The following is a 24,850-nucleotide window of genomic DNA, read 5'->3' on the forward strand; positions in this document are numbered from 1 at the left end:
CCTCACACTAGAAATAACATTAAGGGTCTGGGGAGAGGTTAAACACATCATGATGCCTTCAGGCAATGGACTATCACTCAATCATTGAGAACAATGCTAATGAAGAATGCTTAGGAATATGGGAAATATCCACAGGATATAAAGTGGAAAAAGTTGAGATTCTAGTATGATCTCAACTGTCCAGAAAAAGTCTCAAAGAAGTACACTCTGCAATCTTAACAGAGGTCAGAACTGCATGATGGGGTTAGAAGTGGGCAGGTTATGCTCATTATAGTTTACTTCTCCCCCCACCCCAAAATTTTCTACAGTAAACATGGATTCTTTTATAAACAGAAAATATATATTTATCAAAAGCAGATGTTAATAACGAGATTTTATAACACAGGGAAATTTTAGGGACACAATACTGAGTGCCAAAAAAGCTAAGTAGGGCCTTTTGTATTATTATATGATCAGAGATATGTTTAAATAAAAGGCAGGCAGGAGTCCATGACATAACATTAACATTGGCTGTCTCTGGGTGATAGGCTTATGGTTACTTTTTCTTCTAGTATTCTATGTTTCCAATACGTTCTGCTTCCTCCAAAATGTTTAATAGTAAGGAAGGTTTCAAGGCTAAGGAAGCATTATTTGAAGTATAAGAGAGAGGGAGGCAAAATATTTCGAGGTCAGTTTTGAGTGTTACAAAAAGTGGGAGAGAACTCAGGCCACTGGAGGGGTGGCATGACCCTGATCAGGCAGCCCCTGAGGATGACAGGATAGCAGACACTCTTTGTTTGGAGCCCTCTCACTGAGAGAGTAAAAGATTGCAGGGTAGAGGAAATTTATTTTTGCACTACATCTACACAGAGGGCATGGGTGCAAAAACATAAAAAACACAAGCACACCTCTGAAGGGCTGAGGGCTTGGCATGGACTGTTTTATGGGTTCAGTTCCAGACAGATGCCCCCATAGAAAACAGAACTGATATGACCCAAGGCTCTGGTCTGGGGTCTCTGGGCCCCTCTCCAGCCTAGAGAGGGAGGTGTACATGCCCTCAGGGAGGTGCCCACACAAAAAGCTTCCAGTAGCATTTACTTGTAATTCTCCTTTTGCCTGAACTGTAGGGACTGCCACATCATCAGTCTGAAGAAATCAGCACAATGAAATTGCCTAGCCAGAAGGTCGCTGCTTCCCCAAAGGGCCCTGAACAGATGACCAGTTGCCCCCACAGCCTGAGGGGTGTCGGGGGGGTGTGCGTGTGAATCTGAAGACTAGGGTTCAAATTTCAGTGCTGACATTTTCTTGCTGTGTGACCTTGGACAGGTCTCTTGACCCCTTCGAGCCTCAGTTTCCTCTTCTGCAAAACGGGAATAACTACCTACCTAAGATCTCTGTGAGGATTAGGGAACTTGAGGCACGTAAAGTGTGAGAACAGAGTCAGTAAGTGGTATATGTATTTCTATGATGATATACATAAAAGTCCTTCGTAAACTGTGTCCTACTTTGGCAAAGTGTTATTATTATTATTATAGATCTGCTGACTCCCCCTTGATCCTCCATGGCTCTTATAGAGACCAGTGTTTACGGCAACTATAAAATAACGGTGTTTAAAATAAAGGTGTATAAAATAAACACTTAAAGGCCGCAGAGAACATGCCTTGCAGATTGCTCAAGGACATGACTAAACACTTTTGAAGAAGATGAAGTGTCCGTGACTCAAAGTCAGACGCAAGTCTGTTGGTTTTTGCTCCCCTAGGAGCATGCCTCTGCTTCCTCCCAGGAAGGGTGGAGGCTGGAGAGGTGGGGCAGTCTGCTCTAGCGGGGTCTGCCAACTTGCTCAAGACTCTGGAAATGTCTTTCTAGGGAAGGTTCCTCAGGGCCCCTGTGTCCAGGAGGGTGGAGGCTGCTGTGGGATGAGAAAGGCTTCAGAGGAGAAGTCTACATCCTGGCTTCCTGCATCTTACCCCCACCCTATTCCCCAACCCACCCCCTCCCCACGCCCCACCCCCACACCCCCGAAGGAGACTGGGGCCTGGTCATTAAGGCAACTCCCCTCCCCCGACATCCACTGCAGGGGCAGGCCCAGAAGAGGCCCACTGAGTGTGTTGAACCAAAGGCATTCTTCTGATAACCTGGTTCTTTGGACACTTGGGAATCCTGTCAATGGAAGGCTTCCTTGGTACTCCTAGTCTGAGGTTGATCTGGCAACTGTGTCATTCAGCCACAGGTTCTGGCGTAGTCAGGGCTATTGGCTCTCCCAGAGATGGGAGAGGAGGGTGAGAAGCGCAGAAGCAAAAGCAAACACACCCTTCCCCAAAGAAAGTGCTTAGCAGCATAAAACACACAGAAGGTTCTCTGCGGAAATTATGAATGATTATCATAAACCATTAAAAAGAAGTATTTACCATGACAGTGTACAGACACATTCAGTAACTGCATTATTAGGGCAGTTCTCAAGCACTGAGCATTCACTATGTATCCGGCTTTATGCTAAGGGCTATATATTCCTTTTCTCACTTAATGATAAAATTCAATATACTTACTGACACATTCATTCAGTAGATACCCAATGTGCCCGGCAGGGCATCAGGTACTGAGGATACAGGTGACAGAGACATGGAACCCACCTTTGGAGGGTAGGGGGCAGAGACTGACAAGCACACTGTGATTAGAACATAACGTTAACTGTCTGCAAAAAGTGTTGAGGGCTCACAGAATCCAGCTGGCAAAGTCCTGGAAGGCTGCCAAGAGGAAGTTAGCAAGGAGGTGACAGTGGAGTGTGGCCGGAGAGTGTAGCAGGAATGTGTCACGTGGACAAAAGTAGGCAGGGACGCCTCTGGTGCTGCTGAAGTGCACAGCACAAGGTAGGCACTGGGCGCACAGGCAGAGGTGAGACCAGGAAGGACAAGGCCTGAATCTGGTGCTAAAAAGCTGGGCCTGGGACATGGAGGGCGGCCATGGAAGGGGGTGCGGCTCAGGTTCTCATTTGAGAAAGCTCACTTGGGCTACAGTGAAGAGGTGGGGTCTGCGGTAGCAGGCTGGGACACGCAGACACTGGAGAGGAGGCTGCTGTGGTTGTCCAGCTAAGAGTGGAGGCCTGACCCAAGACAATAGCAGTGAGCACCTGGATCTGACGTGCACGCCAGAAAGCAGACATCGCCGGCCCAGGCGACTGACTGGACTGGCTGAGATTCAGGAAGGGGCAAATGGTAAATGAAGGCCATTGGCTGAGGGAAGGAAAAGTGGGGAGAAGGATAAAGGCAGATGAGCTCGGTCTGTAATGCATCTGGGTACTAGGGTCTAGGAGGCGGCTGGTCACAGGTCCCGCCCTCGCCCACGGGGGTCCCTGTCAACTAATGGTGAAGCATGTTAGACACGCTACAGCCCTGTGGGTGGTTTTCTGTCTCAGTTCTAAAACCTGCCAGTCACAGTCCTGGCTGCAATATGGGTGTGGGAGGGTATGAGCTCCAGGACTCCTCCATGCTGAGACGTTTTAGGATTTGGGTTCTTATGGGTCACCTGGGGGTGAAGGTTCTGCCCTACAGAAACATGGGATAAGATCACAGATCTACTCGACTCACAGCACAAAAGCATTTATGTCAGAAGCAACAACAATAACTGCATTTTCTCATTAACCTTCCTCACAGGTTGTGAAAGTTCTTGAAATCTTTGCATAATTGCTATCATCATAATATTAGCTGACGTCTACTGAACTCTGACAATGCTCAGACATCATTCCAACCACTTAAGCTGTGTAGATTCATTTAATCCTTATAATAACCCTAAGAAGTAGGTATAGTTTATTAACCTCATTTTACAGGGAAGGAAATTGAAGCTCAGAAAGGTTAAGCAACTTGCCGAAGATTGCACAGGATGAGGATCTAAAGCCAGCCAGCATGGCCTCAGAGCCTGTGTTCTTGCCATGGATGCTATACTGTTGCCCTAGCTGATCCTGAGCCACATCCCTGGCTCTCTGCTTCTTTAGCAGAGGACTCCTCCCACTTACTCCCAACAGGAGGGTAGAGGCTTGGTCACCAAAAGCCCTGGGTGTATGAATAGAAGGCAAGCCTGTTGGGTACCTAGCTCAAGGCGCAGGGCAGGCCCATTCCCAGCCAGGGCAGCGTCGTGGGCAGCAGGAAGTGCAGGCAGGCTGTTGTGGAACTCCCAGCGCTTCATCTGCAGCTGCTGCAGCCAGTACAGCATCGCTTGCTTGGTGGCAGCCTGAGAAGCACAAGGGTTAGTTGGCAAGGCCCTGTGCCCACACGGTGGGACTGGGTGAGGGATGTGAGAAGGTCATGGGAAGTTTGGCAACTCTCTCCTTCCTGAGAAAACAAAAAACAAAACAAAACACTGCCACTGTGGATAGGTGCCCATCTTTGAAACACCACATGCTCCTCAGTCATAGAAGATAACCAGGCTCTGATCTTCCACTCAGAGATATCTTAACCTTTCTGGGCCTCAGTGTTTTCATCTGTACTATGGTGATGATAACACTCGGTCCATAAGGTGGTTATGAGGGTGAAATGAGGGAAGGAAAGTGTCCAGCAGAGTTCCTGACATGCAGCAGGAGCTCCAAATGTGCTCACTGGATAAAAGAGTTTGGAGACATTGAGAGAGAGGGAGAGAGCTTTGAAATTCTGACTTGGCTGGGGCCCGGGTAGCATCACTACCTTCTTATGTGACATCTCAGTGTCCAAGTCAACTTTGTGGAGTGAGGAGAATCCCCCCCTTTCTGAGGATGATACGACTGGGACCTGGAAAGTCACGTGCACTCAACAACAATTCAGTGGCACCTCCAGGCAGCCCACACAAGGTACACCTGACACTGGTCATCAGTCCCCCGATACTGGATGGTCCACACACCTACTCTCACATCCATTACGTTGCCTGATCCTCCACTGGGGAAGCAGGGCAGGAGTGCTTGGCCCCTGCTATAGATGGAGAAACTTGGAGAAACTAAGGCTGTGAGGTGGCCCAGGCAGGTGGTGGTAGAGCTGGTCCCAGAACCCAGGTCTCCCACTTCTAAGCCAGAGACCTGTTATAATTTATGGCCAGGAGAGTGTGACTTACAGAGAGAAGGCCTGGGATCAGATGGGCTGCAGAAGCTGGGCAGCTCGCTAGGATTGGAAGGTAAGCCTCACAGAGATGACCACAGTCAAGGCCGTGTGAGAATATAAGCAAGCAGCCAGGGCAAGCCCTCTTCTCAAGAGGGCCGGGGGTGAGGTGTGCAGAAGGCAGGAGGCTCCATGAGAGGGGCCCTCAGCCTGCCATGGAGGGATCAAATCAGATAAAATGCTGTCCACCATTCTCTTTCTATATGTCAAAGCTTTCCCTGAGAGACCTCAGCTTCTTCCAGGGCTTCACCATGACCTTGTGCTCACAAACTCCCACTCATACCCAAACATCCCATTTTATTAATTCTCTGGACATGTGTATATTGAGCATCTATGGTATGTGTCAGGGACTGTGGTAGGCAGTGGAGACACTGGTGAGCCCACATGGCCCCTCTCCTCTTGAAACTTAAGAATCTACCAAGGGGACATATGACTGCATGTCCTGTTGTTTCCTCAATTGGGGTTCCCTCCTGTCAGTGACTGGCCCAACCAGGCAGTCAGCCAGTTACACAAGCCATCCTTGACTCCTCTCTCATATCCATAGCCACCTGCATATGTCTCCTTCCCCAATGCTACAGCTCAGCCATCATTTTCTCCTGATGGACTGTCACCCACCCCCCACTGCAGCCTGGTCACAAGACTGGCCTAGTCATTAAAGTGCAACTAAAAGCTGTGAGCTATATGCAGGGGGCTCAATAGATTCTCCATTGGCTGGAAGTAGAGGTGGGAGGGAAGCAGTCTACTGGCACACTCCTCTCTGAGTGTGAATTTCAGAACTCCTAGCCCACACCAATCTTTCTTTCCAGTTAAGTTCTAGGCACTTTCACTGGACAAGAAGTTTCTGACCTTGGTTCTGTTACTATGTGTGCTCAGTCAACAAATACGTATTGTGCACCCACTAGATGCCAGCAGTAGTCTAGGCTGAGATTAATTCCGCAACTTGTGATGTGCCAGGTGCTTACATACCTTGTTTTAGTCTCACAAACTACCTCGGTACTAAGAGGTTACCTTGCCCAGAGTCACACAGTTAGTAAGTAGCTGATGCAGAATTTGAATCCAAGCCTGTCTGATTTCAAAGCACATGGCCTTTGCAATGCTTCAGGCTTTTCCAGTTAAATATGATAATAAAACAGAACTTACTGATGAGAAAACAGGTTTGGCTATGCTTCAATGAACAATGTAGGTTGATCAGTGAAACCTAAGTGTTTATCTCCCAATCTCTGCCAATGTTTTCTCAGCATTCATTCCCCTTGGCTACAACATCAAGAAAAGTAATTCAGAATCCGGCCTTGAAAGAGGATTGTAAAGCTCATTATCTTGACTATACTTCAGCCCTAAGTAAGAAAGTTATGGTAACTGCCTAGTTTTTTGTTGTTAAGCTGGTTAAGTTTTGTCTGACTGTTTTGCAACCCAATGGACTGTATCCTAAAAGTTTTGATAAGGTACTGAGAAGTAGGGAAGCTATGAGATTCCAAGTGTGGGCTACACTACTTTTTAGTGGTGTGACTCAAACCAGTCCCTTTACCCCTTTATGACTCAGTTTTTTGATCCGTAATATAGGTCCATCATCCCGGCCTTTACTGCAGGAATCTAATGAGGAAATGGGTGTGAATGCGCTTTGAAAAACACAAAACCCTGGGCACCCAGGGTTCACTGAGGTGATCGGGGTCGGTGATTATGATAAGTTTATTGTGACCACCCACCTGTGCTCGGCGGTGCCCTGGGATCCCATCCCGGCCAAAAAGGGAAAACAGTGCTCCATTTACCTTCAAGGTAATTATCCGGTTGGGAGTCTTGATTTCGAAAGTCCCCTCCTCGGCGTCCGCCTTGCAATCAAACACCGCACTGGAGAGGTCGATGCTGTCCAACGGATTCGCATCCTGCGCGGTCCGCGAATAATACAGGTGACATTTCCTCTCGTCGAAGAAGAACCAGCGGGATTTCCAGCCCCGGATGGGCCCCTTGCCACCAAACTTACTTAAATATCCACAAAGCTTTGGGGGGGTCGCCTCCAGGGGCCGGGTACAGCCCTCCGACTCCTCCGAAAGCGACACCTCGGGAACCTTGGCCGAGCCAGCAGGCTCTTCGGACCACGGGACGGAGGAACCAGACTCCGCGGGGCTCTCCTGCGCGCCCTCCATCGCAGAGGGACTGGAGGTTAGTGGCCCAACCCCACTCAAATCTTGAAAACTCAGGTGATAACCTTCCAAAAGGGAGTGATCCGACGGGGGCGGGGCCAGTGGCGACCCGCCTCCAGGAGACGACGGAGGGACTCGGTTGGCTGCAGCTTGTGAGCCTCATAGATCGAAAGCCCAGTAGAGGCGGATGGCCACGCCCATTCGGGCCTCGGCCGCCAGGACAGGCCCCGGCACGCCCTCTGCCGGCTCCTCCTTTCCCGCCTACTTCAGGCTTTTCCTCGTTGCCTGTGCGCCATCTTTACTGGGGGCAGCTTCCGGCATGAGGCAGTCCACAGGTTGAAGGCGTGGTGTCTCTGAATTAGTTAACCCGCGGAAGGGAAGCTGAAAGAGACGCGGGTCCTCCGGTACACTGCTCTGGTAACTCGCGTAATGGCGTGGAAGGGTGGTCCTTTCTCGCGCCTCATGGGCCTCCCGCCTTTTCTCCCCAGGTACCGCTCCGGTCACCGTCGGACGGCGGACCGCGCGGCCATTGGCTGAAAGGGACGCCCTGCTCAGTGTCGCCACATCCGGCACTGCTCTCGGCTTGTGGGGCTCGTTGGCTCAGTACCCGCGGCTGTTTATTCGTGATTCACCCCTGACCGCGGCGGCCTCTCCGCCCTCCGTCCCAGCCTCCTTTTCTGGCTGCTTGCGTTACCTGGGGCGCCTGGTCCGGCTGCTACCCTGACGGAACCCGGTGCCTGACTGGGGCTGGACTCAGCAAATTGTGTACACAGACAAATAGGCCCTGATTAACTCGCTCAACCTCATGTCTCATTCTACCACTTGACCTTAAGTTTTTCCCCTTCCCTCCTGTCAGGCGCATCTCTTCTCTTAGGCTGTAGAACCCATTTCTGTCCACCTCTTTCGAGGCATCACGGTGCCCTAGCCCTTTCTTAGCTCCTCTCCCTTTAGCTTCTCTTTCTCTGCTGCTGCTGCCAAATCGCTTCAGTCGTGTCCGACTTTGTGCCCACCAGGCTCCTCTGTCCCTGGGATTCTCCAGGCAAGAATACTGGAGTGGGTTGCCATTTCCTTCTCCAATGCATGAAAGTGAAAAGTGAAAGTGAAGTCGCTCAGTCGTCCTCGACTCTTAGCGACCCCATGGACTGCAGCCTACCAGGCTCCTCCATCCATGGGATTTTCCAGGCAAGAATACTGGAGTGGGTTGCCATTGCCTTCTCCAATCCTTAACAAAATTCTCGTTTCCGGGTAAATTATGCCCAGAGACTGAGACTGTCTTTGCCAGTACAGTAATTTTTTAAATACAGGTTCACTGCAGAAATTATAATTTATAATAACAGTATTTCCCAAGTTCCTAGTATACGGGATAATGTCTCTTAATAAGCAAATGAAAAGAAGTAACATCCTCCCAACTGTAAAAGGGCCACAAGGTTAAAACTGTTTTGATAGATGATTTCTAAAACTGTTTTTCCTATCTTCCCCTTGTGTTGCTGGGAACTAAATTTGCATTCTTTGTTACTGATTAATGCTGGCGGGCCTTCTTGCTAGTTTTGCTTGTTCCTTTTAACCCCAGTCTCAAGACTTTCCTTAAATACTCCTGGTTTCTCCCAGAAAGCAGGACGGTAATTTTCAGGAAGTTAGTCTGCTACTGTCCTCATTTGCTGTCAAATCAATAAATTTCGTTTTCCTTTATCCTTAGAACCTTCCCATTATCTTCAGTCTGTATTGGGAAGAAGGACTGAATTTTCAGTTACAAAATCAGTGATATGTTAATTATACTGTTGGTCCAGCCAAAGCGGGGTTTGAAAGCAATAAAATCCAAATTTAGTTCAGGTGTACCTTTCTATGAGTTGGTTCCTGGTATAGTCAGTCATTCCTTCCAGTTGGGTATCAGGGTTAGGACCTATTACCAATGTTGGTAGAGGTTGCTCCCGAGGTTATTCCTCCAGGGATCCTTACATGGCTTGTGCCACTGCCTACAAGGACTAGCACTGCCAGGTTAGGAACAGATCTCCCTTCTTTTCTGAATTCAGTTCAGCTTAGATGCTCAGTTGTTTCTCACTCTTTGTGACTCCATGAACTGCAGAACGCCAGGCCTCCCTGTCCATCACCAACTCCTGGAATTCACCCAAACTCATGTCCATCGAGTCGGTGATGCTATCCAACCATCTCATCCTCTGTCGTCCCCTTCTCCTCCTGCCCCCAATCCCTCCCAGCATCAGAGTCTTTTCCAATGAGTCAACTCTTCGCATCAGGTGGCCAAGGTATTGGAGTTTCAGCTTCAACATCAGTCCTTCCAATAAACACCCAGGACTGATTTCCTTTAGATGGACTGGTTGGATCTCCTTGCTGTCCAAGGGACTCTCAAGAGTCTTCTCCAACACCACAGTTCAAAAGCATCAATTCTTCGGCACTCTGTTTTCTTTATAGTCCAACTCTTATATCCATACATGACTACTGGAAAAACCATAACCTTGACTAGACAGACCTTTGTTGGCAAAGCAATGTCTCTGCTTTTTAATATGCTATCTAGGTTGGTCATAACTTTCCTTCCACGGAGTAAGCGTCTTTTAATTTCATGGCTGTAGTCACCATCTGCAGTGATTTTGGAGCCCAGAAAAATAAAATCTGCCTCTGTTTCCAGTGTTACCCCATCTATTTGCCATGAAGTGATGGGACCGAATGCCATGGTCTTAGTTTTCTGAATGTTGAGTTTTAAACCAACTTTTTCACTCTCCTCTTTCACTTTCATCAAGAGGCTCTTTAGTTCTTCTTCACTTTCTGCCATAAGGGTGGTGTCATCTGCATATCTGAGGTTATTGATATTACTCCCGGCAATCTTGATTCCAGCTTGTGCTTCCTCTAGCCCAGCGTTTCTCATGATGTACTCTGTGTATAAGTTAAATAAGCAGGGTGACAATATACAGCCTTGACGTACTCCTTTTCCTATTTGGAACCAGTCTGTTGTTCCATGTCCAGTTCTAAATGTTGCTTCCTGACCTGCATACAGGTTTCACAAGAGGCAGGTCAGGTGGTCTGGTATTCCTCTTTCAGAATTTTCCACAGTTTATTGTGATCCACACAGTCAAAGGCTTTGGCATAGTCAACAAAGCAGAAATAGATGTTTTTCTGGAACTTTCTTGCTTTTTCCATGATCCAGCGAATGTTGGCAATTTGATCTCTGGTTCCTCTGCCTTTTCTAAAACCAGCTTGAATATCTGGAAGTTCACGGTTCACGTATTGCTGAAGCCTGGCTTGGAGAATTTTGAGCGTTACTTTCCTAGCGTGTGAGATGAGTGCAATTGTGTGGTAGTTTGAGCATTCTTTGGCATTGCCTTTCTTTGGGATTGGAATAAAAACTGACCTTTTCCAGTCTTGTGGCCACTGCTGAGTTTTCCAAATTTGTTGGCATATTGAGTGCAGCACTTTCACAGCGTCATCCTTCAGGATTTGGATTACCGTATTTTTCTTCAATACTGTATAAATTCCAATTTCCATAAATCTGGATCCACATGATCAATATTGCTAGAGTTACTTTGGTTTTAAAGTAATTTGTGTGAAACTACAAGCACAGAGGGTGGGACACAGTAAATGTTAACTATAATTAAAACTCAGTCAAGAAGATCTCTAGGCAAAAGGCAGTAAACCACAGACAGGATGTTAGATTATATAGTAGAATTCACATCATTTAAAACTTGGAAATACTACAATTACAACTGGAGATTTTAGCACCACTTTTAGCCTTTGTGAGATTTGCTGGAAGACAGCCACAGAAAACAAAGATACAGAGATCAGAATACAATGATAAGGTTGAATCAATTAAATAGGGATTACTTAGTTTTTTTATATTATGCTCCATGTCATTTTGACATGGAGACATTTTTGTTATCTAGAAAGATTTCGTACCAGCAAATACTTTGTCATGAAAATTTGAAAATAATAACAAAGTTAACCAATCTAATCTCTTGGAAGTAAAAACAAATTTTCTAAATAGCTATTGGGTAAAAAGGAAAGTAGCTGCCATTATGAACTATTTGGTGGAGGAAGTTAAAGGCAGTAAAAGCTGTGCTTATCAATATTCAGCTTGAATGCTTAGTCACTGGTGTCATATGGACCTCCAGTATTTGAATTCTAGCACCAATGATTATTAATCGTGTGATCTTGGGACATAGACTAGAACACTGCCATTCTTGTGGGTAAAGAGTTGGAAGGGGTATTGAACGTTTCTCAACTTTTTCATCCTGTTACAGGTTGAATTGTCACCCTTAAATTCGTATGTTGAAATTCCAACCCCAGTATCTCAGAATGTGACAGTGTTTGGAGATAGGACCTTTAAAGAGGTAATTAAGGTAAAATGAAGTCAGTAAGGTGGGCCCTACTCCAGTTTGACTCATGTCTTTATAAGAAGAGATTGACACACACATACACACCCACACATGCATGGGTGCTAAGATCTGGGGAAGACAGCCATCTACCAACCAAGAAGAGTGGCCTCAAAAGAAATAGCCCTGTTGACACCTTGATGATGGATTTCTAGCCTCCACAATTGTGAGAAAATTAATTTCTGTTGTTTAAAGCCCAGTGTTTCTTTAGGGCAATCCTAGCAAACTAATACATTCCCTGAACAACAGAGAGCTTCCTTGGAAACCCATCACAGCACAGTTCATAATGAATTAGAGCAGCCATGAAAACCCTCTGAAACTTTATTTTATAAACATAAATACCTGCAAATTCATATCAGTTTAATATAAAGTATTTTACATTAATTTCTAAAAAGCTGAACAGTGGAACCCTACTCCCAACCACTTCCACGCCGAGGGATGGAGGAGAGGCAGGGTTACAGGCCCCAGCTGGGGTGCTATGTGTCGGGAAACCTGGTCACTGGAATTTTCATTGGCCCGTTATAACCTCTCTGGGCTTTGGTTTCCTCATCAGTAAAATAAGGATAACAATTCCTCCTCAGGGCATCCCATTGAGTGTTTGTGAAGACTAAAAAGTAACTATGGAAAATTTAGGGGTTGGTATCCCTAATCTGCAGTAATGTTAACATGCTCATGGTGGGAATTCCGTGGTGGGCCAGTGGTTGGGCCTCTGTGCTTCCACAACAGTGGGCACGAGTTCCATCCCCAGTCAAGGAACTTGGATCCCTCAAGTTGTAAAAAACAGAAAAACATGCTCTGGGTTGCTCCAGGGGAAAAGAAGATGAAGACGGTAAAAATAGATTTAAGTTTTAGGTTTAGGGATGTTAGAGGGAAACTTCTGTTAATCTGGATGCATTAATTGCTGTGTGTTCTAGTGGATGCACTTCTGGTTATTGCATGAAAATATAGTAACATCCTTCCTCTTCTTCCCCTTCAAAATTTAATAACATCCTTCCCCTTGAAGAATAGTGTGTGCTGCAAAGCTAGAGGTTGTCAGAAAGCGACACCTTGTGGCCTCTGTGGTGTACTATCCTGGGGTATATTGGGCGTTCCCAGGCTCTGAAAAAGGTGGCTTAAAACTCAACATTCAGAGAATGAAGATCATGGCATCTGGTTCCATCACTTCATGGCAAATAGATGGGGAAACAGTGGAAACAGTGACAGATTTTTATCTTTTGGGGCTCCAAAATCACTGCAGATGGTGACTGCAGCCATGAAACTAAAAGACACTTGCTCCTTGAAAGAAAAGTTATGACCAACCTAGACAGCATATTAAAAAGCAGAGACATTATTTTGCCAACAAAGGTCCATCTAGTCAAGGCTATGGTTTTTCCAGTGGTCACGTACGGATGTGAGAGTTAGACTGTGAAGAAAGCTGAGCGCCGAAGAATTGATGCTTTTGAACTGTGGTGTTGGAGAAGACTCTTGAGAGTCCCTTGGACTGCAAGGAGATCCAACCAGTCCATCCTAAAGGAAATCAGTCCTGAATATTCATTGGAAGGACTGATGCTGAAGCTGAAACTCCAATACTTTGGCCACCTGATGCGAAGAGCTGACTCATTTGAAAAGACCCTGATGCTGGGAAAGATTGAAGGCAGGAGGAGAAAGGGATGACAGAGGATGAGATGGTTGGATGGCATCACCGGCTCAATGGACATGAATTTGAGTAAACTCCGGGAGTTGGTGATGGGTAGGGAGGCCTGGCGTGCTGCAGTCCATAGGATTGCAAAGAGTTGGGCACGACTGAGCAACTGAACTAAACAGGGTCATTTGCTAAAGGGCTTAAAGTAAAGTAAAAGTCGCTCAGTGGTGTCCAACTCTTTGTGACCCCATGGACTGTACAGTCCATGGAATTCTCCAGGCCAGAATACTGGGGTGGGTAGACTTTCCCTTCTCGAGGGGATCTTCCCAACCCAGGGATCCAACCCAGGTCTCCCACATTGCAGGCAGATTCTTTACCAGCTGAGCCACAAGGGAAGCCTCAAAGGGCTTAAAAGAGGCACCAAATCATGTTCCCTTTCCCCACAATATATTGTAAAGAGGAAGGTTAATAATTTGACATCTTTAAAACATATATACTTTACATATTCCTTCAGCCTGTTTTTTAGTGAAGAGTAGTGAAACATTTTCTTTTAACAAAATCATGTATGTCTTTGTATTCAATATAAGAGTTTATTACATGCACTAATGAACATTTTTTATTAAGTAATTTGGAGTTGCCTTCAATATTGAGTTTTTTTATTTATTAATACTTTGGGACAATTTCAGTTCTCTTATTAAGGAAGGAGTAGTCTTATTTAAAATATGATTTAAAAATTTTAGGCTTTCTGGTCAGGAAAATGTCATCATATAATGTCTAACATTTATTTTTGAGTAATATTTTCAATTGATAATAAGCCCAGAGAATTAATGTTTATTTGACAGTTTTTATTTTTAAATATATTTATGATTTTGTTCTTTCAGTGTTGCTGTTGCTGCTGCTAAGTTGCTTCAGTCATGTCCGACTCTGTTCGACCCCAGAGACGGCAGCCCACCAGGATCCCCCGTCCCTGGGATTCTCCAGGCAAGAACACTGGAGCGGGTTGCCATTTCCTTCTCCAGTGCATGAAAGTGAAAGTGAAGTTGCTCAGTCATGTCTGACTCCTAGCAACCCCATGGACTACGGCCTACCAGGCTCCTCTATCCATGGGATTTGCCAGGCAAGAGTACTGGAGTGGGGTGCCATTGCCTTCTCCTTTTACTGAGATATAATTGACTTATAGCACTGAATAAATTTAAGGTGTATAGCATAATAATTTGAGTTACATACATCATGAAATTATTATTATAATAAGTTTAGGAACATCCATTATCTCATGTAGTTACAGAATTAAATAGAAAATTTAATGGAAATATATTTTTTCCTTGTAAAGAGAATTCAGGATTTACTCTCTTAACTTTCATATATAACATACATACAGCAGTATTAATTATCTGTATCATGGACATTTTATCCCTAGTACCTATTTATCTTATAACTGGAATTTTGTACCTTTGACTTCCTTCGTCCATTCCCCCCCATACCCTACTTCTGACAACCATAAATCTAATCTCTTTTTATGAGTTTGTTTTTGAAGTATAATTGACTTAAGAAACTGTTAGTTTCTTATACACAACATAGTGATTTGATATTTCAGTACATTTCAAAATGATCACTGCAGTAAATCTATTTATACTCTGTCCCCATACAAAGATTAAATAATTATTGATTATATCCCCCAGACTGTACATTGCATTCTTGTGACTCATCTATTTTGCAACTGGAAGCTTGTACCTCTTAAATCTCCCTCACCTATTTCTCTCCCCCCCTCAACCCCCTCTTCTCTCGCAACCACCTGTTTGTTTTTTGCATCTGTTTCAAAAACCCTGTTTCTCTTTTGTTATATTTGTTAATTTGTTTTATTTAGTTTATTTTTTTTGCCACACCACCTGGCATGAAGGATCTTAGTTCCCCAACCATGGATCAAACCTGTGCCCCCTGTAGTGGAAGCTAGGAGACTTAACCACTGGATTGTCAGGGAAGTCCCACTTTTCTTTTTTTAGATTCTGCATGTAAGTGAAATCATACAGTGTTTACTTTTCTCTGTCTGATTTTGTTTTTACTTAGCATAATGGCCTAGCTTTATCTGTGTTGTCACTAATGGCAAGATTTCATTCCTTTTTGTGGCTATGTAATATTCCATTGTGTATATATGCCAGATCTTTATCCATTCATCTGTTGATGGGCACTTAGCTTGGTTTCATATCTTAGCTATTATAAATAATGCTGCAGTGAACATAGAGGTGCACGTATTGTTTTCAAATTAGTGTTTGCTGGATTGTATGGTAGTTCTATTTTTAATTTTTTGAGGAATCTCCTAGTGGCTGCACCAATTTACATTCTCACCAACAGTGCATGAGGGTTCTCTCTTCTGCACAACTTTACCAACACTTACTATTTGTTATCTTTTTTATAATAGCCATTCCTATGGGCGAGGTGATAGCTCATTGTAATTTTAATTTGCATTTCCCTGATGATTATGATATTGGGCATCTTTTCATATGCTTGTTGGCCATCTGTATGTCTTATTTGGAAAAATGTCTGTTCAGATCTCTGCTGCCCATTTATTAATTGGATTGCTTGTTTTTTAAATGTTGGGTTGTATGAGTTATTTGTGTATTTTGAATCTTAACCCCTTATCATATAAGTTGCTTGTAAATATTTTCTTTCATTCAGTTGGCACCCTTTTTGTTTTGTTGATAGTGTCCTTCACTGTGCAAAAGTTTCTTGGTTTGAAGTAGTCTCATTTGTTTACTTTGGTTTTGTTTCCCTTGCCTAAGGAAACGTCCAAAAAAAGAAACAAATGCTGCTAAGATTGATGTCAAAGAGCATACTGCCTATGTTTTTTTAAGTCTTTAATCCATTTTGAGTTTATTCTTGTGCATGGTGTGAGAAAGTATTCCAGTTTGGTTATTTTTGCATGTAGCTGTCTAGTTTTCCCAAATACATAATTTTAAGGGAATTTTATTTAAATTTATTTTTTAGTTTTATTTAAACACACAAATCATTTGCAAATAAGATTCTCACTGACAGTTTTCTTATTAAAATATTGAAGTAGGCAGACAGAGAAACAATGTTTAGTTTTGGATGTATACTTCATAATGTCACATGATCTCAGAAGTTAAGATAGGCTTCCCAGCTACCTGGCAGGGTCACTGTAACATAACAAATGTCCACTACATTGATCAAATTTTGCATGATTGAACATAATGGAAACTCAGTTCCATGTGTCCAGCCCACACTGCACAGCATTTAGTTGTAGACTCTTGAAAGAAATGACCTGACATTGAACAGTTTTATTTTATATTCCCTTTCGAATTCTGAATGTAAACCAGATTCTGGAAAAGCAACTTCAGTTCCAAGGAAACTTTCCTTTTTAATTGTTTTATATTTTAAAGAATCAAATAATGTGGGAGAGTATTTTTTGTTTAATTTTCACAGATTTGTAAACCAGAGAAATGAAAATCCGAACCTCTTGTATTTTGTGTTCTTGGTGGGCTTGGCCAGAAATGTAGCCACATCAGTTAATGGGTAGGGAAAAGAAATTCCTATGGGAAACTATCAAATCTGGCACTGTCATCATTTCTTCTCTAGTGTCTCTGGAGTTAGACTGTCTGGATTTAAATTCTGGCCCTATCATCACTAGATGTGTGACTTTGGACAAGTTACTTAATCTCTCTGTGCCTGAGTTTCTTCTTCTGTATATCTGAGGATAATCTTTTTTAAGAAATTAAAAAGTATATTTTTTTGTTTGAAGTACAGTTAATTTGCTCAGTCCTATCTGACTCTTTGTGACCCCATGGACTGTAGCCTACCAGGCTCCTCTGTCCATGGGATTTTCCAGGCAATAGTCCTGGAGTGGATTGCTATTTCCTTCTCCAGGGGATCTTCCCAACCCAGGGATCGAACCTGGGTCTCCCGGATTGTAGATAGACACTTTACCGTCTGAGCCCATCTGAGTCCCATTTGGCTTCCCTGGTGGCTCAGACAGTAAAGCGTCTGTCTACAATGCAGGAGACCTGGGTTCCATCCCTGGGTCGGGAAGATCCACTGGAGAAGGAAATGGCAATCCACTCCAGGACTATTGCCTGGAAAATCCCATGGACAGAGGGTCCATGGGGTTGCAAAGAGTCGGACACGACTGAGCGACTTCACTTTTCACAGTTAATTTACAATGTTGAGTTAGTTTCAAGTATACAGCAAAATGATTCAGTTATAACTAAGGATAATCTTAATACCTCTTCTGTAGTGTTTTTACATGTGAGATAAACCACCTAAAGTGCTTACACAGTGTCTGGCCTATAGAAAGCATGTAGTAAGTGTTGGCTACTATTATTAGTATGAGTTTTAGGAATCATAGGTTTTTTGAGCTAGTAGGACTCTCAACATTCATTTGATCCAGATCATTGTCCAAAATCTCTAATTTTTATTTCAGTCTAGCAGATAAGATAGTTTTTCTATTTATTGCAGGTCATTAACAGGGTGCTCTGAACTCTTCTAAAAGGTAGTCAACTAGATGGTAATCTCCCTTCAAGGAGGAATAATGTTTCTTTAAAAATGTAAATGCTTTTGAACTGTGGTGTTGGAGAAGACTCTTGAGAGTCCTTTGGACTGCACGAGATCAAACCAGTCAATCCTAAAGGAAATCGGTCCTGAATATTATTGGAAGGGCTGATGCTGAAGCTCCAATATTTTGGCCACTTGATGTGAAGAACTGACTCATTGGAAAAGACCCTGATGCTGGGCAAGATTGAAGACAGGAGGAGAAGGGGACAACAGAGGATGAGATGGTTGGATGGCATCACCGACTTGATGGACATGAATTTGAGCAGGCTCCGGGAGTTGGTGAGGGACAGGGAAGCCTGGCGTGCTACAGTCCTGAGGTCACAAAGAGTCGGACACAACAGAGCAACTGAACTGAACTGAAAAACATAAAGTGGTCACTGTCCTGGAGGTGGTGTGCATGGTGATGGGCGCATGACCCGTTAGTCCATGCACGTTTCAGGAGCTGCCTTTCTCCTTTTCATTGGGTTATTGGGAATCTCGCTCCAGGGCTGAGTGCAAACAGCCATTTGGTGATTTTCTCTGCTGTTCACATGCACTGCAAATCTTTGGGAGCACAGGGGGAGAGGGAGAATTGAGATAACATAGCTCTATCCTACTGTTTCAAGTGAAGATTGAGAGTAGAATACAGCCAAAGTCACTTGATCACTCACCTGCAGAGAAAAGGCAAGTAATAATATACATGGGTTAAGTGGGTTGAGTACAAGGGGAAAACCCTGTAGTGCAGGCAGAGTAATAAATGCCAGTGGACACTTGGCTGTGCTATTGGGTAGAGTGGGGAGTGGTGCTGGCCATGGTGAGCTAAAGAACATAAGACCTGTGGAAAGGGGCATCTCTGCTCAGCTCTGTTTCCAATAGCAACAACAAAACACTCTGAAGGCAAACAGTGTACAAATAAGAGCAAGTACATCTGTTTGCCCCATATGACATGCATGTCACCAGTTTGCAACCTCCAAACAAAGGTCTTTGGGCTTATGCATTCCAACTTCTCACCTGATATAGGGATTCCCTGTCTAGCCTCCCTATTTGAACACTTCCGGAGAGTGGCCACTTCTCATGAGGCTCTCTGCTGAACCGAAACTGTCTCTTTGAACTGGCTGCAGGTTGTCCTCCTTTGTCCCTTTGTAGAGATGAGGAGTAAGACACATCTTTGCTAGATGATGACTTCCCACAGGAGGTAATAGTTGTCATGCTGGGCTTCCCCGCTCCCCCCGTCTTTCTTCAGCTGTGACATGACATGGTTTCTGGGCCTCACTCTCTGGTTCCTGTCCTCCAGAGCTGCTTGTCCAGAAGCTTCATGATGAGAACTGTAGGTATAAGGGTAAGGCAGCCCTTGTACACACTTTGGAACTTTGATCTCTAAGAGGCCAAGCAAATAGGGACATCTGTCCTGCCAAGTCCTATCTTCCTCCTTTGACATATTTTGGGTCCATCAGAGAATGGGGAAAGAAAGATCTCACTTTTGCAAAGCCATCTGGAAAAGTGGAGGGGTTTTACTGAGAAAGGAGTTTCTTTGAAGTTGATAGGTGTTTACCCTGGGACCCTGAGATGCTCAGAACAGAAGGAGATACAGAAGCCTACTCTGGAAGTTCAGCCTTCTCTTTCCTCAGCCTCTTAAGATAGCTGAAACCCCCAGAACCTTCCTCATTGTCCATTCAGCCCATGGGAAACCTATATCCTATTTTAATCCACTTTATGGGAATGCTACTGGCTACCTTGGCCCTCCTCCTCCCCTCAGGCTGGGCCATCTTTTTCTAACCCCTTTCTCCACACTCTAGCAGCACCAGCTCTAGGCATTGGGCAGTCCAATGGTTCTGAAATTGAAGGTAAAAAGTGTTGCCAGTCCTTTATTACTGAAGGGGAGAAGGTATGTACAAATACTTGGGGTGCCCCTAGTCTTACAGGGGTAGGAGAACATGTCTAATGCCCACCCTGCTCCCTAGGGCATGGGAAAGCGATGGCTGTTGCTCCATGAACTCTACACTTTTTACTTCCTCTACTTTTGACCACCAGTCCGCACTCTACCATCCTTCAGGCTGTATGTATGGGGTCAGAAGTGATTAGTGAGTGAACGTGCATGTTGGGTCTGCTCTGCAGAAATCACATGAAATCACAACTCCGTATAGGCCCTGCATTAAGATAACAGCCTCACATCTGGTGGCCCTTTGAACTCGGAATGGAGGCTCTAAAATCAAATCCAGAAATGCTGGTAGCATTCCACCATGCTTTCCCAGTGCTAAGTTAGAAGTTACTTTGAAGTAACCTCTGCAAACAGTGGGAAGAGGGTGGCTTGGATTTTCTCCCTTCCCCGGGTTCTTCCCATACAGTGCAGACTGCTTGAGTTTTGATAAATGTGCATGAGACACTTTCTCTAGTTTCAAGAAATGGTCTAGGTAGAATTGTTATATGGATTTCCCCCTATTGGGTGAGCCATTGTAGCATGAAGTTGTGAGAGGGAAGGGGTTCAATGCATGGGTTTCCTCTTTTTAAAAAAACTTTTTTGAAGTATAGTTGATTTAGTGTTGAATTAACTTCTGCTGTATAGCAGAGTGACTCAGTTTTATACATATATATATATGTTCTTTTGGGAGAAGGCAATGGCACCCCACTCCAGTACTGTTGCCCAAAAAATCCCATGGACGGAGGAGTCTGGTAGGCTGCAGTCCATGGGGTCGCTAAGAGTCGGACACGACTGAGTGACTTCACTTTCACTTTTCACTTTCATGCATTGGAGAAGGAAATGGCAACCCACTCCAGTGTTCTTACCTGGAGAATCCCGTGGACGGAGAAGCCTGGTGGGCTGCAGTCCATGGGGTCGCACAGAGTCAGACACGACTGAAGCGACTTGGCAGCAGCAGTAGCAGCATATGTTCTTTTTCATATTCTTTTTCATTCTGGTTTATCACAGGATATTGAATATACTTCCTTATGCTATACAGTAGGACCTTGTTTATCCATCCTATATGTACTACTAGTTTGCATCTGCTGTTAATAATCTCAAACTCCAAATCCTTCCTTCCGCCACCTCCCTTCCCTTGGGAATCACAAGTCTGTTCTCTATGAATGTCTGTTTCTGTTTCATAGATATGTTCATTTGTGTGGTAGTTTAGATTCCACATATAAGTGATATCAAATGGTATTTGTCTTTCTGACTGACTTGGCTTAACAGGGTAATTTCTAGGTCCATTCATGTTGCTGCAAATGAAATTGTTTCATTCTTTTTTATTCCTGAGTCATATTACATTGCTTATATATGTAACACGTCTTCTTTATCCGTTGATTTGTTGATGGACGTTTCGGTTGCTTCCGTGTCTTGGCTATTGTAAATAGTGCTGCTGTGAACACAGGGTACGTGTATCTTTTCGAATTATTTTGTCTGGGTATATGCCCAGGAATGGGATTGCTGTATCATATGGCAACTTTAGTTTTTTGAGGAATCTACAGACTGTTTTCTATAATGATTGCACCAGTTTATCTTCCTCCCAACAGCTTCCCTTTTCTCCACACCCTCTCCAGCATCTATTATTTGTAGACTTTTTAATGATGGCCATTTTGACTGGTGTGAGGTGGTATCTCATTGTGGTTTTTCTTCCCTGGCTGCACTGGATCTTTTTTGCTGCTCGTGGGCTTCTCTCATGGTGGTGTGTGGACTTCTCTCATTGTGGCTAATGGGATCTTAGTTCCCCAACCAGGGATTGAACCCAAGTCCCCTGCATTGGAAGGTGGATTCTTAACCACTATACCACCAGGGAAGTCCTTCATACAGCAGTCTTTATTTAAAGTCTATTTTGTCCGGTATGAGTATTGCTACTCCAATTTTCATTTCCATTTGCATGGCATACTTTTTTGTATCCCCTCACTTTGTATCCTTAGATCTGAAGTGAGTCTCCTGTGCTGCTGCTACTGTTGCTAAGTCACTTCAGTCGTGTCCGACTCTGTGGGACCCCATAGACGGCCTCCTACCAGGCTTCTCTGTCCCTGGGATTCTCCAGGCAAGAACACGAGTGGGTTGCCATTTCCTTCTCCAATGCATGAAAGTGAAAAGTAAAAGTGAAGTCACTCAGTCACATCTGACTCTTCGAGACCCCATGGACTGCAGCCTACCAGGCTCCTCCGTCCATGGGATTTTCCAGGCAAGAGTACTGGAGTAGGGTGCCATTGCCTTCTCCAAGTCTCCTGTAGACAGCATATATATGAGTCTTGGTTCTGTATCCATTCAGCCAGTCTCTGTCTTCTGGTTGGAGCATTTACTGTATTTACACTTAAGGTAGTTATTGATATGTTTGTTCTTGTTGCCATTTTGTTAAATGCTTTGGATTTGTTTTTGTAGCTGTTTTTTTTTTTTTTTTTAATTTCCTTTTTCTTTTGTTATCTTGTAATCTGATGACTCTCTCTCTTTTTTTTTTTTTTTTTTTTGGGTTATGCCCTTGTGGCTTGCGGGATCTTAGTTCCCTAACCAGAGATTGAACCCAGGCTCCCACAGTGAAAGCGCCAAGTCCTAACTACTGGACTGCCAGGGAACTCCTTGACCATCAGGGATTGCTTTTTCTTTTGTGTGTGTGTGTATCTGTTTTAGATTTTTGGTTTGCAGTTAACATGAAATTTTGATATAGCAGTCTGTATATATACAAGATTGTTTTAAGTTGGTTATCTCTTAATTTCAACTGCATTTCCAATGTTATGCATTTGTATTCTCCTCATGAGAGAGTATAAAACCTTGCTGGCTTTGATACCATATTTGTATGCACATGATTTCCTATCTCTACTGTATGTTTGCTTTTACCAATGGGCTTTTCCATTTTAATTCTCTTGTTTCTAGAAAAGTTGTTAGAGAAGTTCCTTTAGCATTTGTTGCAGAGCTGGTCTGATAGTGCTGAATTCTGTTAGCTTTTGCTTGTCTGTAAACCTTTTGATTTCTCTGTTGAATCTGAATGAGAGCTTTGCTGGGTGTAGAGTATTCTTGGTTGTAGGTTCTTCCCTTTCATCACTTGAAATATATATCGTGCCACTTCCTACTGGCCTGCATGATTTCTGCTGAGAAATCAGCTGATAACCTTATGGTAATTCCTTTGTATGTTATTTGTTGCTTTTAATATTTTTTTTCTTTGTCTTTCATTTTTGTCAGGTTGATTATTATGTGTCTTGCTGTGTTCCTTTTTGGTCTATCCTGCCTGGGACTCTGCGCTTCCTGGACTTGGGTGACTGTTTCTTTTGCCATGTCAGGGAATTTTTCACATGTCAGTGAGTTTTTCACATTTTAAAAATCTCTTCAAATATTTTCTCAGGTCCTTTCTTTCTTCTCCTTCTGAGACCCCTATAATATGAATGTTGATGCATTTAATGTTGTCCCACAGATTTCTTAGACTAACCTCATTTCTTGTCATTCTATTTTCTTTATTCTATTCCACAGCAGTGATTTCCATTAGTCTGTTTCCCAGGTCATTTAATTGTTCTGCCCCATTTATTCTGCTATTGATTCCTTCTAGTGTATTTTTCATTTCAGTTATTGTTCATGTCTGTTTGTTCTTTAAATCTTCTAGCTTTTTGCTAAATACTTTTTGTATTTTCTTGGTCTCTACCTCCATTCTTTTTCTGAGATCTTGGATCATCATTGTTCTGAGTTCTTTTTCAGGCAGATTGCCTATCTTCACTTCACTTAGTTATTCTTCTGGGGTTTTCTCTTGTTCCTTTGTTTGGAACATATTTCTCTGTTATCTAATTTTGTTCAACTTTCTGTATTTGTGGACTCCTTTCTGCAAAGTGCAGGATTGTACGTCTTCTTGCTTCTGGTGTCTGCCCCTTGGTGGGTGAGATTAGGCCGGGGGCTTGTGCAGGCTTCTTGTGGGAGGTAACCACAAATAGGTTTACCTGTGTTTTCATTTTAAGATCATCTGCTGCTAAGTCACTTCAGTCGTGTCCGACTCTGTGCGACCCCATAGACAGCAGCCCACCAGGCTCCCCCGTCCCTGGGATTCTCCAGGCAAAAACACTGGAGTGGGTTGCCATTTCCTTCTCCAATGCATGAAAGTCAAAAGTGAAAGTGAAGTCGCTTAGTCGTGTCCGACCCTCAGCGACCCCATGGACTGCAGCCTTCCAGGCTCCTCCATCCATGGGATTTTCCAGGCAAGAGTACTGGAGTGGGGTGCCATTGCCTTCTCCGTTAAGATCATCTAAAACAAATTAAATAGGTATATTCTGGGTCATCTGAGTCCAGCTAATTCTGTTGAGGCTATTTGTTGTGCTGTGCTCAGTTACTTTAGTTATGTCCTGACTCTTTGCGACTCCATGGACTGTAGCCTGCCAGGCTCTTCTGTCCATGGGGATTCTTCAGGCAAGAAGACTGGAGTGGGTTGCCATACCCTCTTCCAGGGGATCTTCCCAACCCAGGGATCGAACCCAGGTCTCCCGCATTGCAGGTGGATTCTTTACCCTCTGAGCCACCAGGGAACCCCTAGGCTATTTAAAAAGTATAAAGGGTGTATTCCGGCCTTGGACTGATGTGTTCAAATTTCCTCTGTCCATCCCAGCTGTGTGATACAGGACAGCACTCACACCCTGTGCCTGAGTGCCTTTAGCTGCAGAAGTGTGGCAATAATCATTCCTACTCTGGGGTCCCTGTGAGATCTAGGTGAGATTATGCTTGCAAAGCCCTGCGCCTAGTGCTTAATGAGCATCAACACTCAATCACCATTCGATTTGTGTGTATTATCTGGATGGCCCCACGATTGTCTGTAGCTCATGAGAAAAAAACAAAGGTGGATTTAATAGAGAAGTGATGTGTTAGAGTTGAGCGAAGGCCAAATGATATTACAGTGTGCTGAATAAATGAAGTTTTCACAGTAGTTTAAATAAAGAAAAGCAGTGTGATAATTGAGTTATCACACCAGGCAGGCTGAACTCAAAGAGACACGCCTGGGAACAGTTGGTACTGTGCTTGTGTTAAGAGCTGCAACTTATTTTTCAGCAAAACCTCATTTATTCCTTTAAATCTGTGTTGTTAAGATGTTTTTATTGGTCTTGTCATTTTCTGTGCATTTAAGTCATAAGTCTATTTGG

At 44.0% G+C, this 24,850-nt stretch overlaps 1 protein-coding gene and 1 long non-coding RNA gene across 10 annotated transcripts in view; one reads left to right on the forward strand and one right to left on the reverse strand.

Annotated features, from left to right (window-relative positions):
• The window catches only part of TBC1D2 (TBC1 domain family member 2), a 43,028-nt gene extending 35,739 nt beyond the window's left edge, over positions 1-7,289 (reverse strand). For 2 of the 6 annotated variants that reach the window (XM_086416043.1, XM_086416040.1), the window contains exons 1-2: positions 6,863-7,289; positions 4,062-4,203 (exon numbers count right to left, since the gene is read on the reverse strand). Coding sequence is in view for 2 of the 6 variants with exons in the window: in XM_086416040.1 (XP_086272166.1) it covers positions 4,062-4,203; positions 6,863-7,237 (517 nt within the window). In the remaining 4 variants the exon portion in view is untranslated. Of the gene's footprint in view, positions 1-4,061; positions 4,305-6,862 lie in introns of all 6 variants that reach the window. The other 4 variants (XM_086416044.1, XM_086416041.1, XM_086416045.1 and 1 more) reach the window with 2 other exon arrangements.
• A 121-nt stretch (positions 7,290-7,410) lies between these two features.
• Positions 7,411-24,850, forward strand: part of LOC147367225 (uncharacterized) — a 48,137-nt gene continuing 30,697 nt past the window's right edge. Inside the window, exons 1-2 of one of the 4 annotated variants that reach the window (XR_015169947.1) lie at positions 7,434-7,651; positions 14,116-14,905. This is a non-coding gene — a long non-coding RNA (uncharacterized LOC147367225). Of the gene's footprint in view, positions 7,723-14,115; positions 14,906-24,850 lie in introns of those variants that run through there. The other 3 variants (XR_015169950.1, XR_015169948.1, XR_015169949.1) reach the window with 3 other exon arrangements.

This window comes from Bos grunniens, chromosome 8 (genome assembly GCF_055505025.1).
Source record: "Bos grunniens cultivar Pamir isolate PY7600 chromosome 8, Bosgru_T2T1.0, whole genome shotgun sequence".
Classification (NCBI taxonomy): domain Eukaryota; kingdom Metazoa; phylum Chordata; class Mammalia; order Artiodactyla; family Bovidae; genus Bos; species Bos grunniens.